The following is a 24,009-nucleotide window of genomic DNA, read 5'->3' on the forward strand; positions in this document are numbered from 1 at the left end:
TGTTTAAATAAATTATTGGTAAAGTTAGAAAATATAAGGTTAAAATGGATTCATATGAAAGAACTTAAGGGCAGCTCCAATAAGTGATAAAATGAGAATAGTGTAGATTGAGATGGGGTTAAAAGCTACATCTATAAAAAAATGAAAAAAATGTTACAAAATGAATGGCTAAAAGAGGTAGAAATAGACCAAAAACAATTTGAATGGAAGCAATAAGAAATGGTTTAAACACCTATAATTTAACTATGAATGTTGCATTTAACTGAATAATGAAATGGTGGAATAGAATTCATGTAGCTGATATCACATAATTGGGGAGATGATGATAGTGACTTTGATGAGATGTTAATCAAATGGCTAACCCCGAATAATTGGGATTAACTCTGATATGGACTGAGTTATATTTTGGTGAGCTAGTTATCCAGGTTGACTGGTTCTAGACATTTTTCATTCCTTTTATTTCCTATGGAACTATCACGATTTGAAGCATGTGTTTCATGAAGACAATGTCCTACATCATATCATGATGCTGTCGGAGGTAAACCAATTCACCTAACACTACTGCTTTAGCTCAGTTGTTTGCTGGCTCATGTTTATTTCATTCTTTTCATTTTCTGTTCTTGGTAAACTATAAACAAGAAAACTGTACCATCTTATAAGGCATCATCAGAACAAACTGATGTATGTGTCTCTTTTCAAGGATTTAAATATATGACGATACATCTAGGATCAGGATTCATTGATGCATCAATTTTTGTTAATTGTTACTAGTAGAATTTGTGAGATATGAATGTGCGAATGCAGCATGTATTGCAGCTCCAATTGGAAGGATATCCTCATCAATGGTATAATAAGGGCTATGTGCAGGGTAAATTGATCCAACCCTCTCATTCCTGATTCCTATCAAAAGGAAGGATCCGGGTATCTGTTCTAGGTAAAAGGCAAAATCTTCACTGCCCATGGAGCAAGGAGCTGTGTGCATGTTATTTTCTCCGACGATCTGGGTTGAAGCATGATGCATTAGATCATAAACTCTTTCATTGTTCACAGTAGGAGGAATCATAGGATGCTCCTCTACAGAGAACTCCATGTCCACCGAGCATCGGTGCACTGCTGCTTGCCCCTTAATAACCTGATACATGAAATAGAAAATAATTATTTTCATGTGCAGAACTTGCCTAAACTTCATCTAATTTCTGTTCTATAATTTAAGTCAATTTCAGCCTCATGCAGTCATGCATAGGGATGACCATAGGTTGGGCTGGGATGACCACTTCTCAAGCTCTCAATATTTAACAATTGTTCCATGTACATTAAGCACTTTCAATGAAAGAGATACCCAAAACGTGTGCATTCTGGGTGAAGTTTGACTAATGGAAGATTTGTATCGATCATGGTTGTATTTGATATCGTTTCTCTTTCTACCTGATACGTTTTGGGTTGATTAATACAAATTTAAAAAAGATATATGTTTTTGTTTACTTGATAGGTTTTAGGTTCTTCACCCAAAAAAAAAATGTTTTAGGTTGATAAAAAAAAAAAAAAAAAAACTGATGTTTCTATCTAAAACATCAAGACGTTTCAACTATAAACATTAATGTTCAGTCCTGGATATGCATTTTCTAGTTGAAGTGATTTTTATATAACTAATAACCGCCCCCCCCCCCCCCAAAAAAAAAAAAAAAAAAAAAAAATTCATTAGAAACAGCAATAGTACTAAAAACAAACCATGTATATTTATCCAATGTTTTCAGAAGCTGAGTATGCCCCACTTATACTGTGCATTGTCTTTATACCAGTAAGGAAATAAAAGTTTCAGACTTAACTTCTATAATTGGAATTTTTTTTTGTGGTATTTAACACAATATACCAACTTTTCAAAATAGGTGGTAATAGCTGGGAGTGCCCAGCTAACATGCCAACCAAGCCACCACTTAGTTGGCCTATAATTGAGAATTAAATCCTTCAAAATACATTACGAGAGGAGTGAACACAAAGGGTAAGGTGTTCTCCTACTGGTGATAGTAGAGATTTGGAATCAAATCCCGTCTGCACCTGAATTGAAGGGATTATGGGTTTGGGGATGGGCTACCCCAAATGTATAGCCCCTTAGAGAGAGAGAAAAAAAAAGAGTGCACAGAAAGGAGATGAAGGATGTTAACTAACTATTACCTCTTCTATTCTTTGCTTTAGAGCTTTGAGTTTCTTCCTTCTGAAAGCCCTAAAAGTACCACCAATTATGGCCTCATCTGGAATTATGTTATATTCAGTTCCGGCATTGAAATTGGATACAGAAACCACCTGCACTACCACACTGTTTATGTGAGTGAGAGAGTACGTTTTTAATAAAAGAACCTTTATAACTCCTATTAATGATTAAACGATTAATTCATGAGTACTTGTAACAAACTAACAATGTCCTGATGATCATTATTACAACTCCAACTCTCACTCTCTTTTCTTAAACATCCAACTTTTACAACACTGACAACAATATGCATTTCTGCTTATATCATTTGGACGTAGAGGTGGAGTCGGATTTTTTTTTTGTGAGGGGGTCAAAACCTAAAGTGGAATGGGGAGGGGGAATAAGTATTGATGGGCTCATAATGGGGACCAATCATTGGAGTGGGAAATTTGGAAGGAAGAATTTTATATGAAAAACTCCATTCCAAGTGGAGAATTCTGTACCATAGGGGGCTATGGCTCCCTTAGATCGCCCTGGCTCTGCCACTATGGACTGTGATGAGATGAGATTAAGATTAGTTCTACTGTTGGTCTATGGATCAATATTAATAAAGGCTGCGTTTGGAAACAATACAAATGGAGTGTAAATCCCAGTTCAGGGTATGTTTGCACTTTAGTTCATTTTTGCTTGTATTTGGCAGCATTACATTTATGCATTGGTAAATGACAGACTAATGCATATTTATATTGATAATAAGATGTAAAAGTACATTAATAAAAAAAGAAGTAAAAAGCATATGCTTTATTGGAATTCATGTTTGCATCCATTACAGCTAAAAGGCCGTTTGGTAAGAAGGTAAATTTGTCAGTGTAAAACTAACCCAATTTTACAATTTATATGAACTGTTTTACATTCTACATATTTGCATCATTTCCAAATGCAGCCAAAGGGGTATTCCATGCAATATGAATCGTTCTTGAATTTCTAGTTTCAAAAAGAAGTTATTCTCTGATTTTTTCTTTTTATTTGATGTCATGCTTATTCATAAGGCATATTATATTAAGATAGAGATTCTAATCAAATGGATAGTAGCTTATATTTCTTTTTATTTTTTATTTTTATTTTTGATCCACATCCATTTAGGCTGTATTTGGTTTGAAGGAAAAAGTAGGGAAATAAAGGGAAATGTAGGAAAACCTTTTCAAGCCTTGTATAGGTTTTCCTTCCTTTCCCTACTTTTTCCTTCAAACCAAACATAGCCTTAAAGTTGGGCTGGTATGGTCCATATAGGCTTCAAAAACACCACATGAACAGTGCCTATAAGAGGTTTTTGGTATTTGTTCCACATACCAAACAGTAGCCCAAATTAACCTTATCGAAATGAAAACATATTTTTGTTTTAAAAGAACAGAGTCATCTTTTATTAGTTTTAGAAACAAATTTATTTTCTAAATTAAATTGAAAATGTTCTAAACATTGTTTTAGCAAATATACATTCAAGAATGTGATTTTGTTTTTTTGTATATAACATTGAAAAAAAAAGGTAACACAGAAACATTTATGTTAGAGAAAATCCCCTGAATAAGGCGTTAGAATCTCCTACCCGCAAAGGACACCATAGCCTCACATTGGAAGGGTTCAGCTTTGATCAGTGCAATGCCCTTTTGAACAGCTTTTATAGTCTTGCATTGGGAAGATCTCCATAATTATGTGCTTTATTTTATAAAGAAATATTTTTAATATTTCTTGAAAGTATGAGCATGGTCTTGCACTGACCCAAACTGAACTCACATTGGAAACATCTCCTGATAATAAGTGGTCCATAGCTGTGATGCTCTCGGTGTGCTGTTATGGTGTCCTGTGGGCAGGAGATCGGAACTGATAGTGGTCCACTAGCTGAAAGGATTAAAATTTTTAATGGTAAATTACCTATACCTCCCTTTGGGGTTTTAGTCAAATAGTACTACATGTCTCGTTTACCACTTTACCTAATATTTTATACATTCTTTGATTATGAATGAAACTGTTAAGGGACAGGCATTGAAGAAACAACTAAGGGACAAGACAGAATTAATGGACATTAGTATATATTTTCAATTAACAGAATTATGCTCATTTTTGAGTATTAAATACCGTTTAACATATCTATTTTTGTTTTATTTTATTTTTTGAACGGGTTTGACTATGATATGAAAAAGATGTGATATTGGAAAATAACTGACCAATAAACTAGAATCATAAACGTGGTAACAAATAATATGTTATTTATCAAAATTTATGGGTGGGTTTTGATTAGTCAAAACTCTTTCCATACCATCTCTTTCCCACATAATAGATTTTTTCTTTTTGAACCTATTTTTAAGTTTTCATTCACACCTTAATGCTAGCTATGGTTTCAAGAAGTATGAATATAGGTTTTCTTTATCTATATGATATACAAGAAGGTGCTGAAAAAAGGATAAAATAAACTTTTGAAATGAACACATTTTGGTCACTAAAGCTGAGGCAAATTAGAGGGGTGGAACAAATAATTTTAACCCTAAACTAGATGAGATGATCAAATCTGTTCCAATTATTAATCAAATGCAAATTATAAAACCCCAATCCGATACAATTACATAAATATATCATATGACTCTTAAATAATCGGATTAAATGTCGGATCAAGCTGTCCATTTTTTAGTATCATTGACAAACCCTAATGAAAGGAGATATTTCAAATGCATGCCTGTAGTGTCTCGTGGATAGGAGATATGAGTTCCTTTCAAAGCCCAAAAGTATAAAGTCCCAATTTAGTTTGGGAGGGCTTTTGGAATACAGTTTCTGGTGTCTCAAGCTGAACCCCACATGGAAACCTCTGAAGTTGTGTTTGGTGAAAATAGAGAAAATCAATATTGGCATTCCAAATGCCAAAGTTGTGACTGTAACATGAACTTATCCTCCGAAACATAATTGCTCAAGCAAAACGGTTCAGTCAAAATAGCTCACCCCAGATGGAGAGGTCGTCCCAAACGGGGCCTTATTTTGGGTCTAGGGTCGGAAATGTCGGAAATGGGTAAGTTAGGAGGGATTGGTTACCTGGGAATCTAAAGGGTCCGTCTCCCTTGAAACAATGTTCTGTAAGCTAATTATTGACGCTGAGGCTGCCAAAACAGGATCAACAGAGTGTTGCGGAATGGCTGCATGACCACCCTTCCCACTGATCTTTGCTTTGAAACTTCCGCAACCTGCGAGAAACTCTCCAGGCCTAGAAGCCACAACACCGGTATGATATTGAGACATAGTATGCATTGCAAAGATAGCCTCCACATTTTCTAGTGCTCCTTCTTCGATCATTTTTTGTGCTCCTTTCCCTCGTTCCTCTGCAGGTTGAAATATCAGGACAACTGTTCCCTGCATAACCATTTCCATTTGGGTATTGGGTGTAGCAAATAGACTTCATTCTTCAGATTGAAACAGATAATTGGAAAAAAAAAAACACTCAAAAGAACAGAATTCCAACTATTTGTATTGTGACAGAGTTTTGAGTTACTTTCAACCTTCAACGTGGTTCGGAGCTTTTGCAGTATCTTCGCAGCTCCAAGAAGCATGGTAACATGAGCATCATGCCCACAGGCATGCATTTTCCCCTCTACTTTGCTCTTGTGTTCCCACTCTACCACTTCCTACACACGTGTAATGTCAAATAATATTAGGAAAGACTGGTTAATTGCTATTTGCTGCACCATGGTAACAACTAACAAGCGTCAAACATTTATTATTTGAGGTTTGGTTTAGCTGAGATCCAGGTACAGAACATGTATGTCCAGAATCAGGGTTTTGAGCTTTTTCATGGAAGATGAGTTGGGGTTACATCCAGATCTCAGCCTCTCAGGTAGTTTTATTTTTATTATTTTGGATAAAAATAAGGTATATAATTATTTTGGGCTTGGCGCAGAAATTACAATCCTGATTATGTACGATTAATTGTTTTAGCATTTACTTTTATCCATTGTGTTGAATACTTGAATCCATTCCATTTGCTACAAATTCCCTCTTTAATTCTATCAACTTAAATTTCTAGTCTCCCCTCCCCAAAAAAAAAAGGAAAAATTCCACTTTAGTGTCCTGAATTTTGAGGGTTGTGTTAGTACATGAATTTTTAAATGTATCATTCTAGTATTTCAAAAATGTCATTCTATCTTTAATTGATGTTAATTATTTGATTACTTGATGATATATGCAATTATTATTTTTTTAAATGTCAAAACTATCCTTTAAAAAAGACATTGTTTATCATCTTTTTCCTTGAGACTGAAACATGTTATGGCCTTCTCCATTTGAAAGCTTCTGAAACATGTTTTGGCCTTCTCTTTCGAACCCTAACCGCCATCGTCTAAACCAAAGGCAATAGTCATTTTTGTATTTTTGGCTTTCTGGCTTCCTGCTTAAACAAAACAAAGGCGATAAAAAGAGATTGGTAGAAATAAGTCAATAACCATAACCAACGAGCTTTTTCCAATTCTCTTTTGTTTTTTATTCTTCATTTTTATTTTGCGTGGCCACTTCTCTGCTACCTCCTTCTGGTTTTGTCAAGGTCGATGAATAACTTCTTCCACTTCTTCGTTCAATTGATTTTGAGTATTGTCTGAGTACTCTGTCTTCTCTTATCTTTCTCTCAACCATTGTTGTCTAAGGTAGATCAGTTCAGTTTTATTCGACCAGTGAAGTATTTCTTTTTGTCTTTGTAATGTAATCATTCATTTCTGCTCTGCTTTTTTTGGGGGGTAGAAGTTTCTGCTCTGCTCTATTTCTACTAAAGAACTTCCTTTTTATAGTTCATTAATTAGTTTTTTGTTTTCATCCATTTGTGCTGTGAATTGAAGAACTTGTTTTAGTGTTTGAGGATAGCAGGTTTAGGTTGCAATCGGAGGCAGATGTTACTCTTTCAGAACCAGGAAACAACCGGCTCGTTGAGTTGAGCAGTGGTCTCCAACATATTTTCATCAGCTCTATAACAAACACGCTTAAATTCAATTGAAACTAGTAACTAGTATTTTGAAAGCCTGTTACTGTTATGTTGCTGAAAGAGATGTCAGAAAGCATAAATCGGGAGAAAAAATAGATGGAGCATCGCCTATTATAAAAGAAACTAAAACAAAGTCCTATGAATTTCATGTTTAAACCTCTTTCATACAATGGACAATAAAAAGAGCTATGGAATATAAATGCTCCTCCTTCCTAGCCTTGATAAAGGACGTTAGGACGGGGCTTGCTCTTGTTTGTTGAGAGGCGATCGTTCTTGTTGGGTGCAGTAAGTGATAATTCTGAGGGACCTTACGAGATTCTCTCATCTCAACCTTTGATTCGTTCTACTCACATGGCCAGATGGTTGGAATCGGGCTTTGCTTGGAGACCCGGGGGACCAATCTGCTTGGTTTTTCTCCAACCTGATTCCCCCGTGGCCAATAGAACAAAACATGTAAGAGATTTGGTCGATTTGATCAATCAACTGTGTTTAATTTCTACTTTGAGCAATAATAGGTCACACTCCATAAAAAACTTTAGGTTGATTTTGGGACTTGTTTACCAATTAGAACCAACACAAAGAATTGGTTAATAAAAAAAAAAAATAGATGATATTCAAAAGACATTTATATCCTTTTATGTCATTTAACGAAGTTTAGGATAGTAAAGTAAAATTTTCCTAAAAAAAGAAAAAAGAAAAAGATAAAAAAGAAAAGGAATCCCGCCCGACAGACAAGTCCTGATCTAGGTCCCCACATCTCATGCATGGTGGGTCCCAGTTTTACGGTGAGACGAGGAGGACATCCCAGACAAACCAAAGGATAGTACCCAAGAGGGTCTTAGATCTGGAGCAGTGTTTGCGTTTGCATTTTCTTCAGCAGCAACCTCTCACCCTTCTCCTCCAGCAAAAAAGAAATTGAAAAAATGGAAAAATTGTTCTGATCCAAGCCTTATGTTCATATTATACTTCGAAACAAATTAAAAGGGTGACAGCAATCAAGTCTGAGGTTGTGGCTAACGTTTTTCAGCCATTAATTGCTTACTACTATCAAAAACTCCTTCCAAAGGATATATGATATATCCACCGAGGCCCTAACCTCGCAAGCCATAGCCAAGGAAGAACGGAAGATATTCCCAGGAAATTAAGAAAAAAAGAAATAGAAAAGTCTTTTGGGAGACCATCATGCATCGATCATCACCACTGCTCAAGATTCAAGAATGAGAGAGAGAGAGAGGTTGACTACGTACCTGAATGGGCAAAGCGTCCATATCTGCCCTGAGAGCAACAAATGGAGGGCAGCCGGAGCCTATAGTAGCTACCACACCCGTCTTTGCGACAGGCCATCGATACTCGACACCCATTCGATGGAGCTCGCGCCTAATGAGCTTGCTCGTCTCGAATTCTTCGTAAGCCAGTTCTGGCTGCTCATGAATCTTTCTTCTAATATTCTTGAGCCAATTCACAGTCTCTGGAGCATTAGCCAACCTAATTATCTCATCTCTAATCGAACAGTTTCCAATTCCATCCCTTCCAAGAGAATAATAATCCAACCCTTGTTGTTCCACCGAACGTTGCAGTTGCAGGCTCGAAAAAGCGGCAACGACGATGAATACCAGAAAAGAGAGGAGTCGCAACAGATCCATGGATCACTTCTGTCGATCGGTTTTAGGCAGAGAAGATGAGTTGATATTTATACATACATATATAACTGGATGTAAATAATTGCAGGCTTGCAGCCACACCTTCATCACGTCAATCCTGCGCAGTGCCCACTCTATTAAGTATTAACTACACCCCACACCCAAAATGGGATTGCCCATACAAAATTATTTAATTTTATTTTTGTATCCTTTTCTGGTAATACATTCAAAAATATTTATAAAAAAAGCGGTAGTTTTTTCTACACATTTATCAGATGTCTTCGCCTTTTTATTTCTGTACAATTAATTATTAACGTGACTCTCGTGATTCGTGAATAGTGTGTGAGCTCTTCAGAAGCAGATGAGATGACGAAAGCAACTACGATCTTCACTTCATCCTATTATCCTATCTCTTCTAAGTTCCAAGAGAATTATTAGGCCGTGCTGAAGCTCCTGAGTATCGAATATTTACGATTTACCGATCAACGGTTGAAGTTCTTCGCTTAGTTTATCCAGTTACTAGCAGGAGATCGGATTTAGTCCGTACAATTATAAGACCGTTCCCACTGCTACTTGCAACCGTCTGTAAGGAATTGGGATCTGCTCCTCACGGACCGTGCCTCACACTGGTAACACTGATAACAGTTACATCCCACCCATTATTAGGAATATCTTTATATCTTCATGATTAATAAATACAATTACAGGAGATGTTCTCCATATATAGTGTCGGAACATGCTGTAAAATTGGTGTGAGATACGCTCTTTGAGAGCAGATTCAGACTCGTCTGCAAATGGCTGTGAAGACGGTGTAAGTATGGTATATATTGTGATGTGTTTGTGAAAGTGGCAGCAATGAACCTAGGCAAGGTTTAAAACATTGATAGAAGCTAATACGGCTCAGTTTGGGCATATCGGCCTATGTCGAGTTTTACTTTTATTTTCTTTTAGATTCTTTTTTCAAACTGGTTTTAGAGGAATCATTTTAAGGCCCATCTATCCTTTAAACCAGGTCAGACCTTAAAACACTCACTATGAGGTCACTCATATGTATTGATAGATACGACCTGATATGTATTGATATTTTGAACCTTAAATCTAGGTGGAGACATGGGCAACAATGGAGGATTTCACTATTCATGCAAGTGAGTAAGTGAAATCCACTCTTTTTTTTTTTATATTTATTACCATTTTAGGCTGTAATTCTGTTGTGTTGGGTTCTAACCCATTTTCTATCATTTTCTCCCAGACCTGTAGACCTGTGTTTGTGAAAGTGGTAAACACGCCTAGGCAATGACGGCCTCTTAGGTGGTGATTTCTGAGCTCTTTTTACTTATTTTTCCTTTTTATTTTATACACATATACATGATCAATTATACTAACAATATGAAAATTGTTAGAATCCAATTTATGCAAGTAGAAATATTCATAAATTGGATTTTGCAAAGGTTAGAAATATAATATTCATAAAATAGTTTAATATAATAAGTGCACTTATTAATTTAGGATTATAATTGTTATTTCAGCAAAAAAATGTATTTATTGGTTAAATGGTTCATCAAACACTATATCTCAAATAAGTACTGGTTTGGAAAAGGTCCCCCAAATACTAACAATTACTTATTTATAAGTATTGTTTACTTTACATACCCTAAAGTTGTCCCTAAGGCTGTATTTTGTTACAATGCAAATAAATTTGCACTGATGCAAAATCATACCAAAGCAAATGGTTGGAGTGTAAATTCTGACATATTTCTATTTTAAAATTTAGATTATATTGTTTGATTGCAGTAGGGGTGAGCAAGAAAAACTGAAAAACCGAAAAATCGACTGAAATCAAACAAAAAATTCAATTAATCGAATTGGTCGGTTCGGTATTTTGAAAAATCGAAGGTATTGAATTGGTTTCAGTTAACTAGAATAGAAAACCGCCGGTTAGCTAAACCGACTAGTATACATATATTTATATATGTTTTACGTATATTTATGTATATTATATTTTTTATACATTATAAATTAATAAATATGCATTATATATAAATATATATTTATAATGTATAATATACTATATATTATTTAAATATAATACTATATATATATTTCTAGTTTTTTGTTACATATTTATATATATTTTTATAATATATATTGTAAATAATAAAAAACTAATGAACCGAACCGACTATTGATTGAACCAACAAACTGATTTATCGATTGGCTTTAGTTCGATTTCAATTACCAATTTTCCAAAAACCGGTAACCCAATTTAGTTTAAAAAATAAGCCTGCAGTTTGATCACCCTTAAATTACAGCACAAATAAAATAAAATAAGACATAAAGCAGAATTTGCATTTTTTTTTCATTTGTACTCCCGTACATTTATGCATTACAAATAAAATTGCACTGCAACAAAATGCAGTCTAAGCAAAACTGGTGGCGGGATTGCATGTGCCCCAACTAATCATATAATTAATTAAGGCAATATCCTAAACCCTAATATTTGAAGAAAGATGTATTATCGATCCACGTAGAAGCTTAAATGGATGGCAGGTGTCGTTTATGTATAATTCTCTTGATCACTCAGTTGGAAGAAGTATAAAACTATATAATTTATATTATTTTATATATATCTGTAATGTATATATTTATATTTGTATTTATACTCTTTCCAAACTGAGCGGTTGTTGTCAAATGCAATGCTACTTGGTCTTGGATTGTCCAGGCCATGCACATGGCATGTTTTTTTGGGTTTGGACCCATACATGACACTGGTTGTAGTTATAGAGGCATTAAATGAATGGATAAGACACCTGTGGGAAAGTCTTAGGAGCCTGCTTTGGCACATGTAGCTAGCCCATGTAGGTCGCCGACCCGTTCTCCAATCAGAAGCCAATCAAGCCATATCGATTTTAAAAGCCTTCAACTTAGCAAGAATACTGGATTTTGACTAGGTGATTGTAGAATGTGATAACAAAATTCGGGAATGATCCCAGAAGAGATTCAAAACCAGCCTCTAAGTCATTGGATGCTTAACAAGTTAATAATCCTTTCCACAGATGAGAAAATTACTTGCGTCGCAGGGTTCTTTGTTCCTTTCTTATTAATATGGGATTTGAGAAACGTGCGGAACATGATTTTGAGCCGGCCTGGCCCGATTGTCCATGGGCCGTGCCTAGGCCCATCATGATTATATGGGCTGATGGGTCATGCCGGGTTTCGGGTTTCAGGTCTGCGGGATGGGCCAATATGGCCCGCATTATTGTGTCATGCCACCCGTGGCTTGCGGGCTAGCACAGGCCGGCCTATATATATATATAATATTTATATATTATATGTTATATAAATTATAATTATATAATAATATATAGTATATAATATGTTAATAAAATAAATATTTTTTTCAATTATATTATATTATATTATTTAATTATTCTATATATAAGAAATTGTATATATTAAAATTTATGTAAAATTAAAATTTTAACTTTTTTTTAATTTTTAAATAAATAACTTTAGCTCGACCTGGCCCATGGACCAGCCCGGCCTGACACAAGCCCACGCGAGCTCAGGCCATGGGTCATGCTGTGTCAATCCCCCAAAATATCATAGGAGTGGGAGGCATAGCCTGTGACGACCCAACACGACCCATTTTACAGCAGATCAAATCTGTGGATTTCAATGTTCTATCTAGCCAAAGACTATCCACCGATTCTATCTTCTAGGTGGATGGATCTTTCATCCCTTAAACAAGGGCTGTTGCTATAGGCTATATTATTCTTACAAAATATCTTTCTATTATGCATATAGCTAATAAAAGGCTCTATCACTAAATATCAAATCTCTTTTTGTGTTTTATGATTCTCAATCCATTGTATATGTCATTACAAAACTCTACTATGGGAGAATGGTGGGTCAAAGCTCTCAAGAGACGGTTTTAAGCTTGATGAAGGTTTTTGATATTGATGTAGCGCGATCTGGTGTTCTTTGTTGGAGGACAGTTCAGACGTCGGGCTAGCGAGATTGCCTAGTCGAGTTGCAAGACAAGTTCGTCAGAGTGTCCGGGGTGCTTCACCCAATGTGGGCACTCCGATGCTTAAGTTAGTGATTTAGAGATTTGAGAGAGCTGAAAGCTTAGATTTCAAGAGAATTAGAGAGCTTAATCGCGCGTACCTTATGAGACTGGAGGCAAGGCCTTTATATAGGCAAGCTGTCGTAGCCCTCACGATTCCAAGATCGTTGGCCCGTCTGGTCCAAAGTTGGTTCCGTTCCCGAAGATAGACTCCGTATAAGTTGATAAGGCTTATCAAAGCCCATCCAAATCGGGCGGGGAGAAGATAAACTCCGTTGATGTAGTGTCAAAGATCCCGAGGAGATCGAAGATAATTGGCTTGCTTCTAGATGAATGTTACATGGCACCTCGACAGGTCAGTGCATATAGTTGAGCTACTCGAGCCTCGGTCTAACTGGGTGACTCAAGATACATGAAGTGACTGGGATCGTTGAGGTGCCCTAGGTCGTTGAGGTGTCACCAAATCATTCCATCACTCCACATGTCATCACATCATTTAACATGCCAAATTGTCCCTCATCAGATACTATTGTAATTAAACATATTAATAGATATATGAATACTACTGCCCATACTCTAGCATATAACGCCTGTAAATACAATGTTCTAGTTTGTGATGAGGGCAATTTGAACCTGGGTTGTAATGTTTTTTTTAGGGTAAAATAGAAAAATCTCCCCTAAAGTTTTTGACAATCATAAAAATTTCTCCTATAGTTTCACTTTGATAAAAACATTCCTTGAATTTTTAAAATATTCAACAAAATCCTCCCTTCCGTTAAGAGAGACAAAAAAATTAAATTGATGCATTTTTTCAAAATACCCGTTTTACCCTTTCATAAAATGGGTACTGAAATCAACGCCCTCGGATACTGAAATAAAATACCCGTTACTACAGAAGACTTTCTGGTTGAAAGCTGCTCTTGCTTTGCATCTCTCTGCAACTTTAGCCAAGACTTAAGAGCGAGCGCTCAACAACATTTTCCCTGTGATATCTCTCTTCAGCTTCATCTTTAGTGCCATTATGCCGTTGGTAACTATTATATCAGAATGAACCCGAGTGAAGTTCTTTGATTTGTAACTATTATATCAGAATGAAGTGTGAATGGTTCAATTTTCATATGGTTTGAATCCCTTATTTGGTATGTTTGGTTATGTTAGGACAAATTCGAGATGGCTATGTGGATTTTTGCATTATGTTATAGTCTGTATTTTCTTTTTCTTTTCTTGTTTTTGGTAGAAATCCATTACTCACTTCTGGTTGAGGAAGAATTGCTCACCCGGTCTCGTCAAGATGACCGATAATGATGATTGGTGCCATAAAATTTTACCTTTTGTAAAAAATCAAAGAGACAATAACTAGTGCAATTGAATATTTAAATTAATATCAATCAAAGAAGAGAAAAAGGAATGAAATTCACTTGGCATATCTACTTTAATAAAATAAATTCACTTGGCAAGAATCATGACCTCCGGTTTCCTCATTGGGGATAAAAGGTAAGTAAATGGTCCTCATCGAATGGAATCCATAATCCTTCATTATGCGGATGGCCTCAAGCTATTGCATGCCAACACATTTCAACTTGGTCAAGGTGGGCATTGATAGGGAGGTGATTCCATTACCGAAGCTCAATGAGAGCAACATTAGTGTGTGAATTCAAGAGAATCATTGAAAGTAAGGTCCGGATATTCTAGGGCTAGGGCTTTAGCTTGAGAAAGGATGAAATTTGTAGTCATGGAGGAATCAGGGTTCGAATAAGCTGTGTTGATTTGCAAGTATTTTTGGAATCTATTGATCGCCCACACCCATTGGGTTGTCTACAACTGAAACAACGATTAAGGGCTTTTTTGATAGGAAGAACAAAGCACACATCCTCTATATTCAGTACAGAAAAATTAACGGAAACAATGATTTAGGGCTTTTCTGATGGGAAGAATAGAGTTCGCATCCTGTATATTTGGTAAAGAAAATTATTTGTACTTGACCGGAGGAAGTTTTAGGGGAGAGTGAGTCTATGGCGGCTGAATTCTACCTCTGTTCGTGACTCGATGGAGTTTCACGGTAGGAGATTGAAAAAAGAAAGGCGGACGACAGATGGGCTATTTCAAGTTAAAATGCAAAGGGTAGAATGGGTATTTTGTAAAACTTAATGCATGGGTTGGATGATTTCCGTCTGGGTAAGTGACGGAAGGGAGGTATGCGTAGAGTTTTTTAAAAGTTTAAGGGAGGTTTTTGTTAAAGTAAAACTTGAAGGGAGGTTTTTATGATTGTTAGAAATTTCAACGCAGGTTTTTGTATACCCTTTGGTTTAAGAAATGGATTTCCCCTGTTGAAAAAAAAATCAAGGTTCATATACGACTTTGAATGCTTATTGTAATTTTCAATGGATTCTAATTATTGGTATGAAGTAAAGATAAAAATTTCCCTCAGTGGGTATTCATATCTAGATCGGATTTGCTTCTTACAGGGTATGTTTCACAGTGACCTCACAGTATGTTTCAGCCATATATCTGGAACATTTCTATAATTACAAATTTTTATTCTTGGAGAGATGTTCCCAAGGCATGACTAAAACGTGTTGTCAGGCCGATGTGAGTCACGTTCTGTGAGGAGCAGATCCAAACTCATTCATATCAATGGGGTGAGTTTTTTGTTTGAAAAATGGACTTTGAAAGTAGCAACGGGTTTTTATATTTTACAATTCATACATGTACAATTAGAGAAGGGAAAATCTATGATGGGGAAAAGATATGGTATAGGAAGAGTTTTGACCAATCAAAACCTACCTATGAATTTTGATAAATAACACCTAATTGGCTATTATGTTAATGTTTCCAGTTGACTGGTCAGAAGTTTTTAGATATCATATTTTTTTTTCATATCATAGTCGAACCCATTAGAGAATGGTATTAGATTAAACCTGATCCGGTATACTAAATTAATAAAATGCTGCTGATGCTTACCCATATACCAAGGGATGTATATATGTTTTAAATTGGAAATTAACCCTTAGCCTTCCCCACCTTCCTCACCTAATAATTATCTTCTTTTAAAGGGTAAAATACAAAAACCTCCTCTGATGTTTCTAATATTCATAAAAACCTTCCCTGTAGTTTCACTTTAGCAAAAACCTCTCATTTATTTTTGAAAAACTTGACAAAAACCTCCCTTCTGTCAATGACCAAGATAGAAAACGTTAAACTGATGATTATTTTCTTTTTTAAATATCTACTTTACCCTTTTACAAATTAGTTTGCTTCTATTTTTACTAAAATACTCCTACCAATATATTATACATCTTTACCCTCTTTTATTATCCTAGTTTCTATTTTTCCAGTTTGAAGAGGAGAAACACAAGAGGAACGAATGCACAAGGGTTTCAAGGAAGACAACACAAGCCGTATGTTTTCATTTTCGTTTTCGTTTTCATTTTTTTCCTTGTCATTTTTTTCTTCCTCTTTTAGACGTATTCAGCCAAGTGAGTTAACACAACACTAGCCGATTTCTTATTCGTCCTCTTTCAGTCATTATTTTGACACTGATATTTGGTTCATTATTTTAACATTATTGCTCAGTTTAAACAGTATTTTAATGCACATGGGTTTCAATCATTATTTTGACATTGATCTTTGGTTCATTGTTTTAACATTGTTGCTATGTTTTAACAATATTTTAATGCACACATGTTCCGGTCATTATTTTAACAGTATTGCTATGTTTTTAGACGTATTCAGCTAGATGGTTTTTCTCTTTTCATTCAAAATTTCAGTAGTATTACCCTGTAGAAATTTAATATTATTGCTTCGTTTGGAGCTTCATTAAAAGAGTCACTCGATTGATTAGTCTTGGATTTCTATAGAATTTTAGGGATCTAGAAAGAGGTCAATTGGCTGTGATTGGTCTTTAATTCACTTTTTGAGCTAAAACCTATTGAACTATCACCGTCTCCTTAAACTCCTAGAGCATCTTTAAAACTTTCCACATCATGGGTCTCTTTTTCAGAGATGTCTCATGTGGTGGCGATCTCAAGAAGCATGGCTAGCCGGTTCTCATCGCCACCATCGTCGTCCCTAACGGATCAACAACCTCAAGTTCTAGTAAGAGAATGCCAAAGGAATAAGCATCGGATTTGGAGGTGGCTCGACGATTGGACTTGCAGGCCTCAGCGGCCCTCCTATATCCGGCAGAGTCAGGGGTTTCATCTTTGGAGGAGGTATCGGTGAGCATGGCCGGGCAATAGCTGGTGAGACAAGCCTCAAAGTCGGGACCCAAGAGTCACATTGGAGGACTTCAGGTTGTCGTGAACGAGCCTGGATGCTTGATGTTATATATGCCAGGCCTTGTGCCACATCCTCTGCTACTTTGAAGCATGAAGTCCAATGGTCTAGCCTGTGTTGATCTTGAACCTATGACATTATTTATTAGGCTAAAATACAAAAGGGTAAAATGGATATTTAGAAAAAAATAATAATCAATTTAACGTTTTCTGTCTTGTTATTCATGGAAGGGAGGTTTTCGTCAAATTTTTTAAAAATAAAGAGAAGGTTTTTGCTAAAAATAAAATTATAGGGGAGGTTTTTATGATTGTCAGAAACTTTAAGGAGGGTTTTGTATTTTACCCTTTTTAAACCTAGTATCCTTTCCCTACCTACCCTACCCTCAAATGTGGAGAGGATTAGGAATGGCAACGCCCCAACCCTGATCCCCATCCCTGTCCCCGATCCCCGTTAGGGAAAGAAATCCCCCTCCATCCTTGACCCCGATCGGGATGAATTCCCAATCGAAGACCGGAATCCCTGAGAAAATTGAGAGACTAAGGACCGTTGGGAGAAAGAGAGCTAAGAGTCTGAGAGACTAAGACTGAGAGAAAAGAGAGACTGGAAACTAAGAGAGAGAAAGAGAGACAGAAAACTAAGAGAGAGAAAGAGAGAGGACCGTTGTGAGTTGAGACCGATAATGAGAGAGAGTTCGACGACAACGGTGATCGGCGACAATGGACGAAGGTCAAAGGAAGATTGAAAAATTGAGTTCCAGTTCTTTCTTCTTTGAGTATCTCTCAATCTCTGTCCTCTATTGAAACTCAAGTGGTAGCCTAGTAGTCGGTGACGATAGACATCCGATGTTCAACGGGCGAGTGGCGACAACAATGAATAATAAATAATATATAAATAATAATTAATATTATATATTATATTATGCATATAATTATATATTTATTAATCAGGGTTGGGTCAGGGTAGGGATTGCATTCCCCATTCCCGTCCTCAAACTCGAGGATAGTCCCATCCCCGACCCCATCCCCATCCCCGTCAGGACGAAGAGCCCAAGTAATTGTCGGGGACGGAGGAAATTGCCACCCCTAGAGAGGATTTAGATTAATAGAACCTATTATAAATTTTTAAGAGGATATAGATTAGAAGATTTGTGAGGATAGAAAGAATTTAGAATTTATAAAACTCTCTTAACACCGTCTTATTATGATGTTTACCAAACAATTCAAATTAGACTTGCAAAATTTTCGGCCCAGGTCCTACTAATCTGCATGGAAACCGGACATATCGAATATGATACACCGACAGTGAGTTGTTGTCGAAAAACTAGTTAGGTATGGAAAGAATCAGCCCATCTAAAGTCGTCCATTGACCACCTAATCTTTAATATTCTTTTTCTACGAGAATTTTCGTTAACGGTCTTCCCCCTCCAGATGAAATGTAGATATTATCGAATCTTACGTAGCTATTGGATTTACATTGTAACTTTTATTCATACTTCTTAATCTTCAACTTACCCCAACCTTGTTCATTCTGAAGAATCCTTGTTAATTATATGATATCCAACCCAAGCTGTATCAGTATGAGTTTAAAAGGTTTCTCCATTATATAATACATCTAATCTAATTTAATTATCTTTTTAGGATTTTTTTTGGATTTTGAAAAGGAAAAGCGGGTTAATGGGGTTTTGATTTCTATTGATTAAAAATTATATATTTATTTTTAAGATTAATGTGGGGATCAGAGAAAATTTATTTTTCTGAGTATCACTTATTCAGTTAAATGATACTCATCTCTTAGGTGGATAAATAATTTTCTTATTAGGAAGAGAATTACTATCACTTGAATAGAACAAAAATACCTATTTTAATAATGAATTTTTATGAATTAAATGATCGTTATCTTATTTATCTATAGGCGGGATAAGTGTTTTAAGAAAAAACTTATCCAAATAATTTACATTTATTGGCGTTAAAATAAAATATGTACCGTCAAGGATGTCGTTTTTATTTGTGACACGTCCTCTCTACTTTTTCTCTTTCCTCTCCTTCTCCTCCTCCCTCTGTTTTTTTTCATTTTTTTTTTTTTTCATCTCTCCGAGGAGATGTTTGCCGAGCAAGCTACTCTTCTTGCAATCTATGAATACCTTCTTCGTTTTCTCGTCTTTTGTTTGTGCGACTTCATGTGAAAAATTAGAATACGTTGAGATACAAAGAAGAATACGCTGCAATGCTGATCATCATCGCTTTGGCGCGCATCGGCCTATACAATCCAATGGAGTTGACCGTACGAGGAAGCAGCAAGATCATTGGTTAGATCCCGTGACTGACCCGGTGCATTATAACACAATAATTTTGAACTTTTCAAAGATTGGAGGATCACTTCACCATTTATTATAAGCCTCAAGAGCGTAAAAAATCACAATAAAAGCTTGTTTATGGGGCCCCAGATAAAATAGGCTTTAGATGGTCTTCTAATCAGTGGTGTTCAAACCGTGGGACCAATACAATATCGTGAGTCGTGAATTACTATATCTAAATTGAATATCTAAGCCCAGTCCTTTTCCTTGTTTTTAATCTCTTTTCCTTTCGCCAAAGGAGGTTGTTGACAGGGGTGAGATCGTATTCAAATTCGGATTCGATTAGAAAATTCGATGTACGATGAATTTTAAAAATCAATATTCAAATTTGATGTTGATTAAATATTGAATATGTGATTTGATTTGAATTTGGCATATTAATTATTTTAAATAATGAATAAATATTTTATTTATATAAAGTATATAAATATATAATTTAATTATTATTTATAAATTATATAAAATATTTAAATATTTTATATATTACATATTATATATAATAATTAAATAATTGATCAAATTCGAATTTTATCGAATTGAATCAGATTATATCTAAATTTGATTTGATTAATTAAATGGTATAAATAGAATATCCGAATTAAATTCGAAAATACCGAATGTTGAATTCAAAATTAAATTTTCGAATATCATTGACACTCCTCTTCATGTTTGGATAGGAATGGATTGGGGGTGAGTGTTCCTGAACCTACCCTCTCTATACTCTCTCCCAGCTACTCGCGAACCCCCTCCACTAGTGATGGACCAACCTGAATGATGTTAGGGACTTCAACAATTTGGGTTGAGCACTTGATGATTTGAGCTCGACTGAACTTGGCAAAGTACCCGGCTCAACTTACATTAATCCTTGTCCGCTTAGAGCGCGAGAGTGAGCTACTGGGACTTGGATATCTGGATGAACGAAACTTACGAGAACCCGACTCAACTTGCATTCATTCCTTTACAGTGAGGCAATGTTTTTGAATCGTCGGATCGTTCAGCTTAAAAACCATTCAAACAATCGAGTAAATAAGACAATGTTATATTATTTTTCATGTAAATAAGATAATGATTATTTTAACAAAAAAGTTTGTTATAAAAGAGATTTTTTTATCATTCAAGCGTTAATAATTTTTCTCATAAACGGGAAATTTATTTATTCACCTAGGAAATGGGTACCATTTACCCAAAATTCTTAATCCCCATATAAATGTGAAAAAAGAACATTGAATTCTTTGTCATTAAAACCAAAATCCCATTGACCAACTTACACAATATAGAACTCAAAATGACATTTAAACTCAACTTTTTCAATATTAGGGCAGATTCCCATGCCAATTCAGAGTGCTACACCTCCTCGTTTATTTCCTCACCTGACTAGATGTAACTGCCTCTGTTTCTACTGTTTCCCTCACCCGCTTTGACGGTACAGAAGGAGGCAGAGATGTTTATCTCATTGCCCTTTTAGGTGAATAAAAGGGAAGAATGACTGGTCAACCCACCTTAGAATTCTTATTCTCATTGTACAGGTGGGATGAATCTTGAACCTAGATTGATGTTTAATCCACAGGCATAATAATGTTCATAGGGGGGTTGTAATTTTAGAATTCAGCAATGGGTTGCAATGAATTGATATGAAAGGGAAGGGTCACACACCTTTATTATTTGTACTTTAAATTGAATAAGAAAGTGTTTCGATACCATTAATTTATGACAAGCCTCTTACATGTAGGGCCATCGGCCAGGACTGTTGCTCTTGTCCGTATTAATTTTCTTTTTTGGGATAACTATACTGCACTCCACCTCAGAATTTTAAATACCTCCCCTATAACACTAATAACTATCCGTGCATTGATATCAATTCCGAGTTGACACCTATCCCAATTGTACGATGAAACTAATATTTGCTGTGATGGACTGAACAATAGAAGCCCCTTAAGACTGAGATCAACATGGACCAGTTCCATAGGACCACCCCCTCCTTAATCGAAACTCATATCTACACCCCACAAATGCTGGGATGTAGTTTTTTGGGTTTGTTAATAGCAGAGGTATCCACAATTCGATTAATCGAACCATGGGCATATTTTGCAAACTGAACTGGTGGTACCCGTTTTTCAATTTTTTCAAACCAAAATTGAACCGGTACCATCGGTTAACCGGTCCAACGTTTTGGTTTTTGATTAGTTCGATTCTTTGATTTTTTTTTGGTTTATATTTATAATGTATATTATATAAATATATGTATAATATTATATTATAAGTAACAAATGATATATAATATATTATAAATATTTAAAAAACATATAATATATTTATAAATAGATTATTATAAATATAATATAAGTATATATTTATATATAATGAATATATAGAAGATATAGAAGATATGTGATATATATTAAAAATATATATAAAATATACATACATATATATATATATATACTGGTTAGTTCAATTAACCATTGGTTTTTTGTAGGTTAACCGAAAACCGAACCGGTCCTTCGATTTTTCAAAAATTCCAAACCAAAATCGAATCGATCGGTTCAATTAACCACATTTTACAATTCGGTTTTCTCGGTTTTTCATAGACACCCCTAGTTAGTAGGCTTTAAATATGGATTTGTTTTTTCGTAATTGGATGGAAATACGGATCCACTCATCCACCCATAAAATTTGATTTGATTTGATTTAAATATATTATTTACACCTACATACCTAAAATTTATCTATCAATAAATAGTTAAAAGTAACTTCCAATTCATTTTATTTATAAATTAAATATAATATTAAAGTAATTTTTAGTTTATTTTATTAATAATATATAATATTTTGATCATTTCTAATTTATTTTATTTATAATGTTCAATATTTGATTATTAGAATCCAAGTTCTATTTTGCTGAAAAATATCCAATTCTAATTTGACTCTAAATAAATAAAAAATGGATATTTCCAATCTTATCTGTGAGACTAGAAAAGCGTACTTCAACCTTTTTGAGATGCATCATTGCAATGGGGCGGGTTTGAAGAGGGTATTGTAAATTCTAGATCTTATTTGTCCCCATAAATCTCCTATCCAGTACCTGCCCCAAAAGGCCAAAACCAATAAGGGGTTGGATTTTGAGAATCCAAACCCTCCCGATGTCAAAATGCAAAACCCTCCCTATATTCAAGGATATGCAGGTTGGGTTTAATTCACATATATAATTTTCTATTATTTTTTGTTATATATTTATAATAAATAAGTAAAACCAACAAAATTTTTAATTATTTACTTAAAACATATAAAAACACTATAAACTACCAATCATATATCTTTTTATAAAATTCAAAATATTATTAAATTTTACACCTAATACATAAATTTCATATATATATTTTTAAACAATATGCACGTCGAGGATTGAATTTAACCTAATTCTATATTTATAAGAATTGTAGAATCCAAAATCCATCTCTATTTTAAAATTTGTCCTTAAATCAAGAGAACCTGTCCTGTCAGGGTGGATACCCGCGGGATAGGGTAGATATTGCCATCCCTAGATGCAACTTCAGAGAATGGCTTTTTAATATTTTACAACTTTGGGATGCTTCCTGCTTTCTACCTACACACGTTTCAAGCTTAGTGGTAATGGACTAATGGCGAATGAATAGGTCCAATGTAATGTGTGATCTTCAAAGTCCAATTGGTCGGCTTATTCCATTTACATGCATGCACTGTACATCCAAATATGTATATATGAAATTACTAGTAAGGCCCATATAACGTACGAGTTTTGTTAACCAAAACCAAAGTTGAAGAATTCTTAGTCAAATTGCTTCCAATCAGAACATTATTATTTTTTATTATTATTGTTAAATAAATTTGTAGTCATTTTTCTTTTAATGTATATTATTTTTTATTGAGATGAGATAAATTATTGTTAATTTATTAAATTATTGTCATGTCATTTTCCCAATAATTAATAGATCGATCGGATCCAATGGAACGGGATTTGCAACTTGTAATATGGCCCGGCCCCTTATAAATCGCACCATTTTGGATGGGAAGATCTGAACCTACCACTCAACTGGTCCCACCATAGAGATAAAAAGAATAATATGGGGGAATTATATCATCTCTCCAGTATAACTTATGATAGATGGAAAGCCTTTTTCTATTAAAATTCATTGAGAGCTCTGAAAATAAAATATAGATATGTCGCAGAAAATCAGAGAATGGAAATGGAGAGAATCGGGATTTGTTCCTGTGTCTCACACCGACTCTCAGCCCTATTCCAACCATGTATTTAGAACATCCGTAGATAACAATATAAAGTATGAGAGATATTTTTTATGTGCAGTTAGTAGGGTTGGTTTATTGATGTTTTTCCAATTGATCCGACTTGATCGGGTTATTTGAAATTAAAATCAAAATCGATCCTATGTTAAATAAAACTGATTTGATCAGTTTGAGTCGGTTTGGGTCGGTTTCGTCTCT

At 35.0% G+C, this 24,009-nt stretch overlaps 1 protein-coding gene across 1 annotated transcript; it reads right to left on the reverse strand.

Annotated features, from left to right (window-relative positions):
• Positions 1-578: 578 nt before the first annotated feature.
• On the reverse strand, positions 579-9,046 carry LOC148862936 (IAA-amino acid hydrolase ILR1-like 1). The gene is made up of 5 exons (XM_088981145.1): positions 8,444-9,046; positions 5,728-5,853; positions 5,267-5,581; positions 2,173-2,301; positions 579-1,132 (listed from the first exon to the last, which is right to left on the reverse strand). The coding sequence occupies exons 1-5, from the start codon at positions 8,837-8,839 to the stop codon at positions 758-760; spliced, it is 1,341 nt and encodes a 446-aa protein (XP_088837271.1). The 5' UTR covers positions 8,840-9,046; the 3' UTR covers positions 579-757.
• Positions 9,047-24,009: the final 14,963 nt, after the last annotated feature.

The sequence above is a fragment of the Nelumbo lutea genome, chromosome 3 (genome assembly GCF_056320005.1).
Source record: "Nelumbo lutea isolate HS-2025 chromosome 3, American lotus-T2T, whole genome shotgun sequence".
Classification (NCBI taxonomy): Eukaryota; Viridiplantae; Streptophyta; class Magnoliopsida; order Proteales; family Nelumbonaceae; genus Nelumbo; species Nelumbo lutea.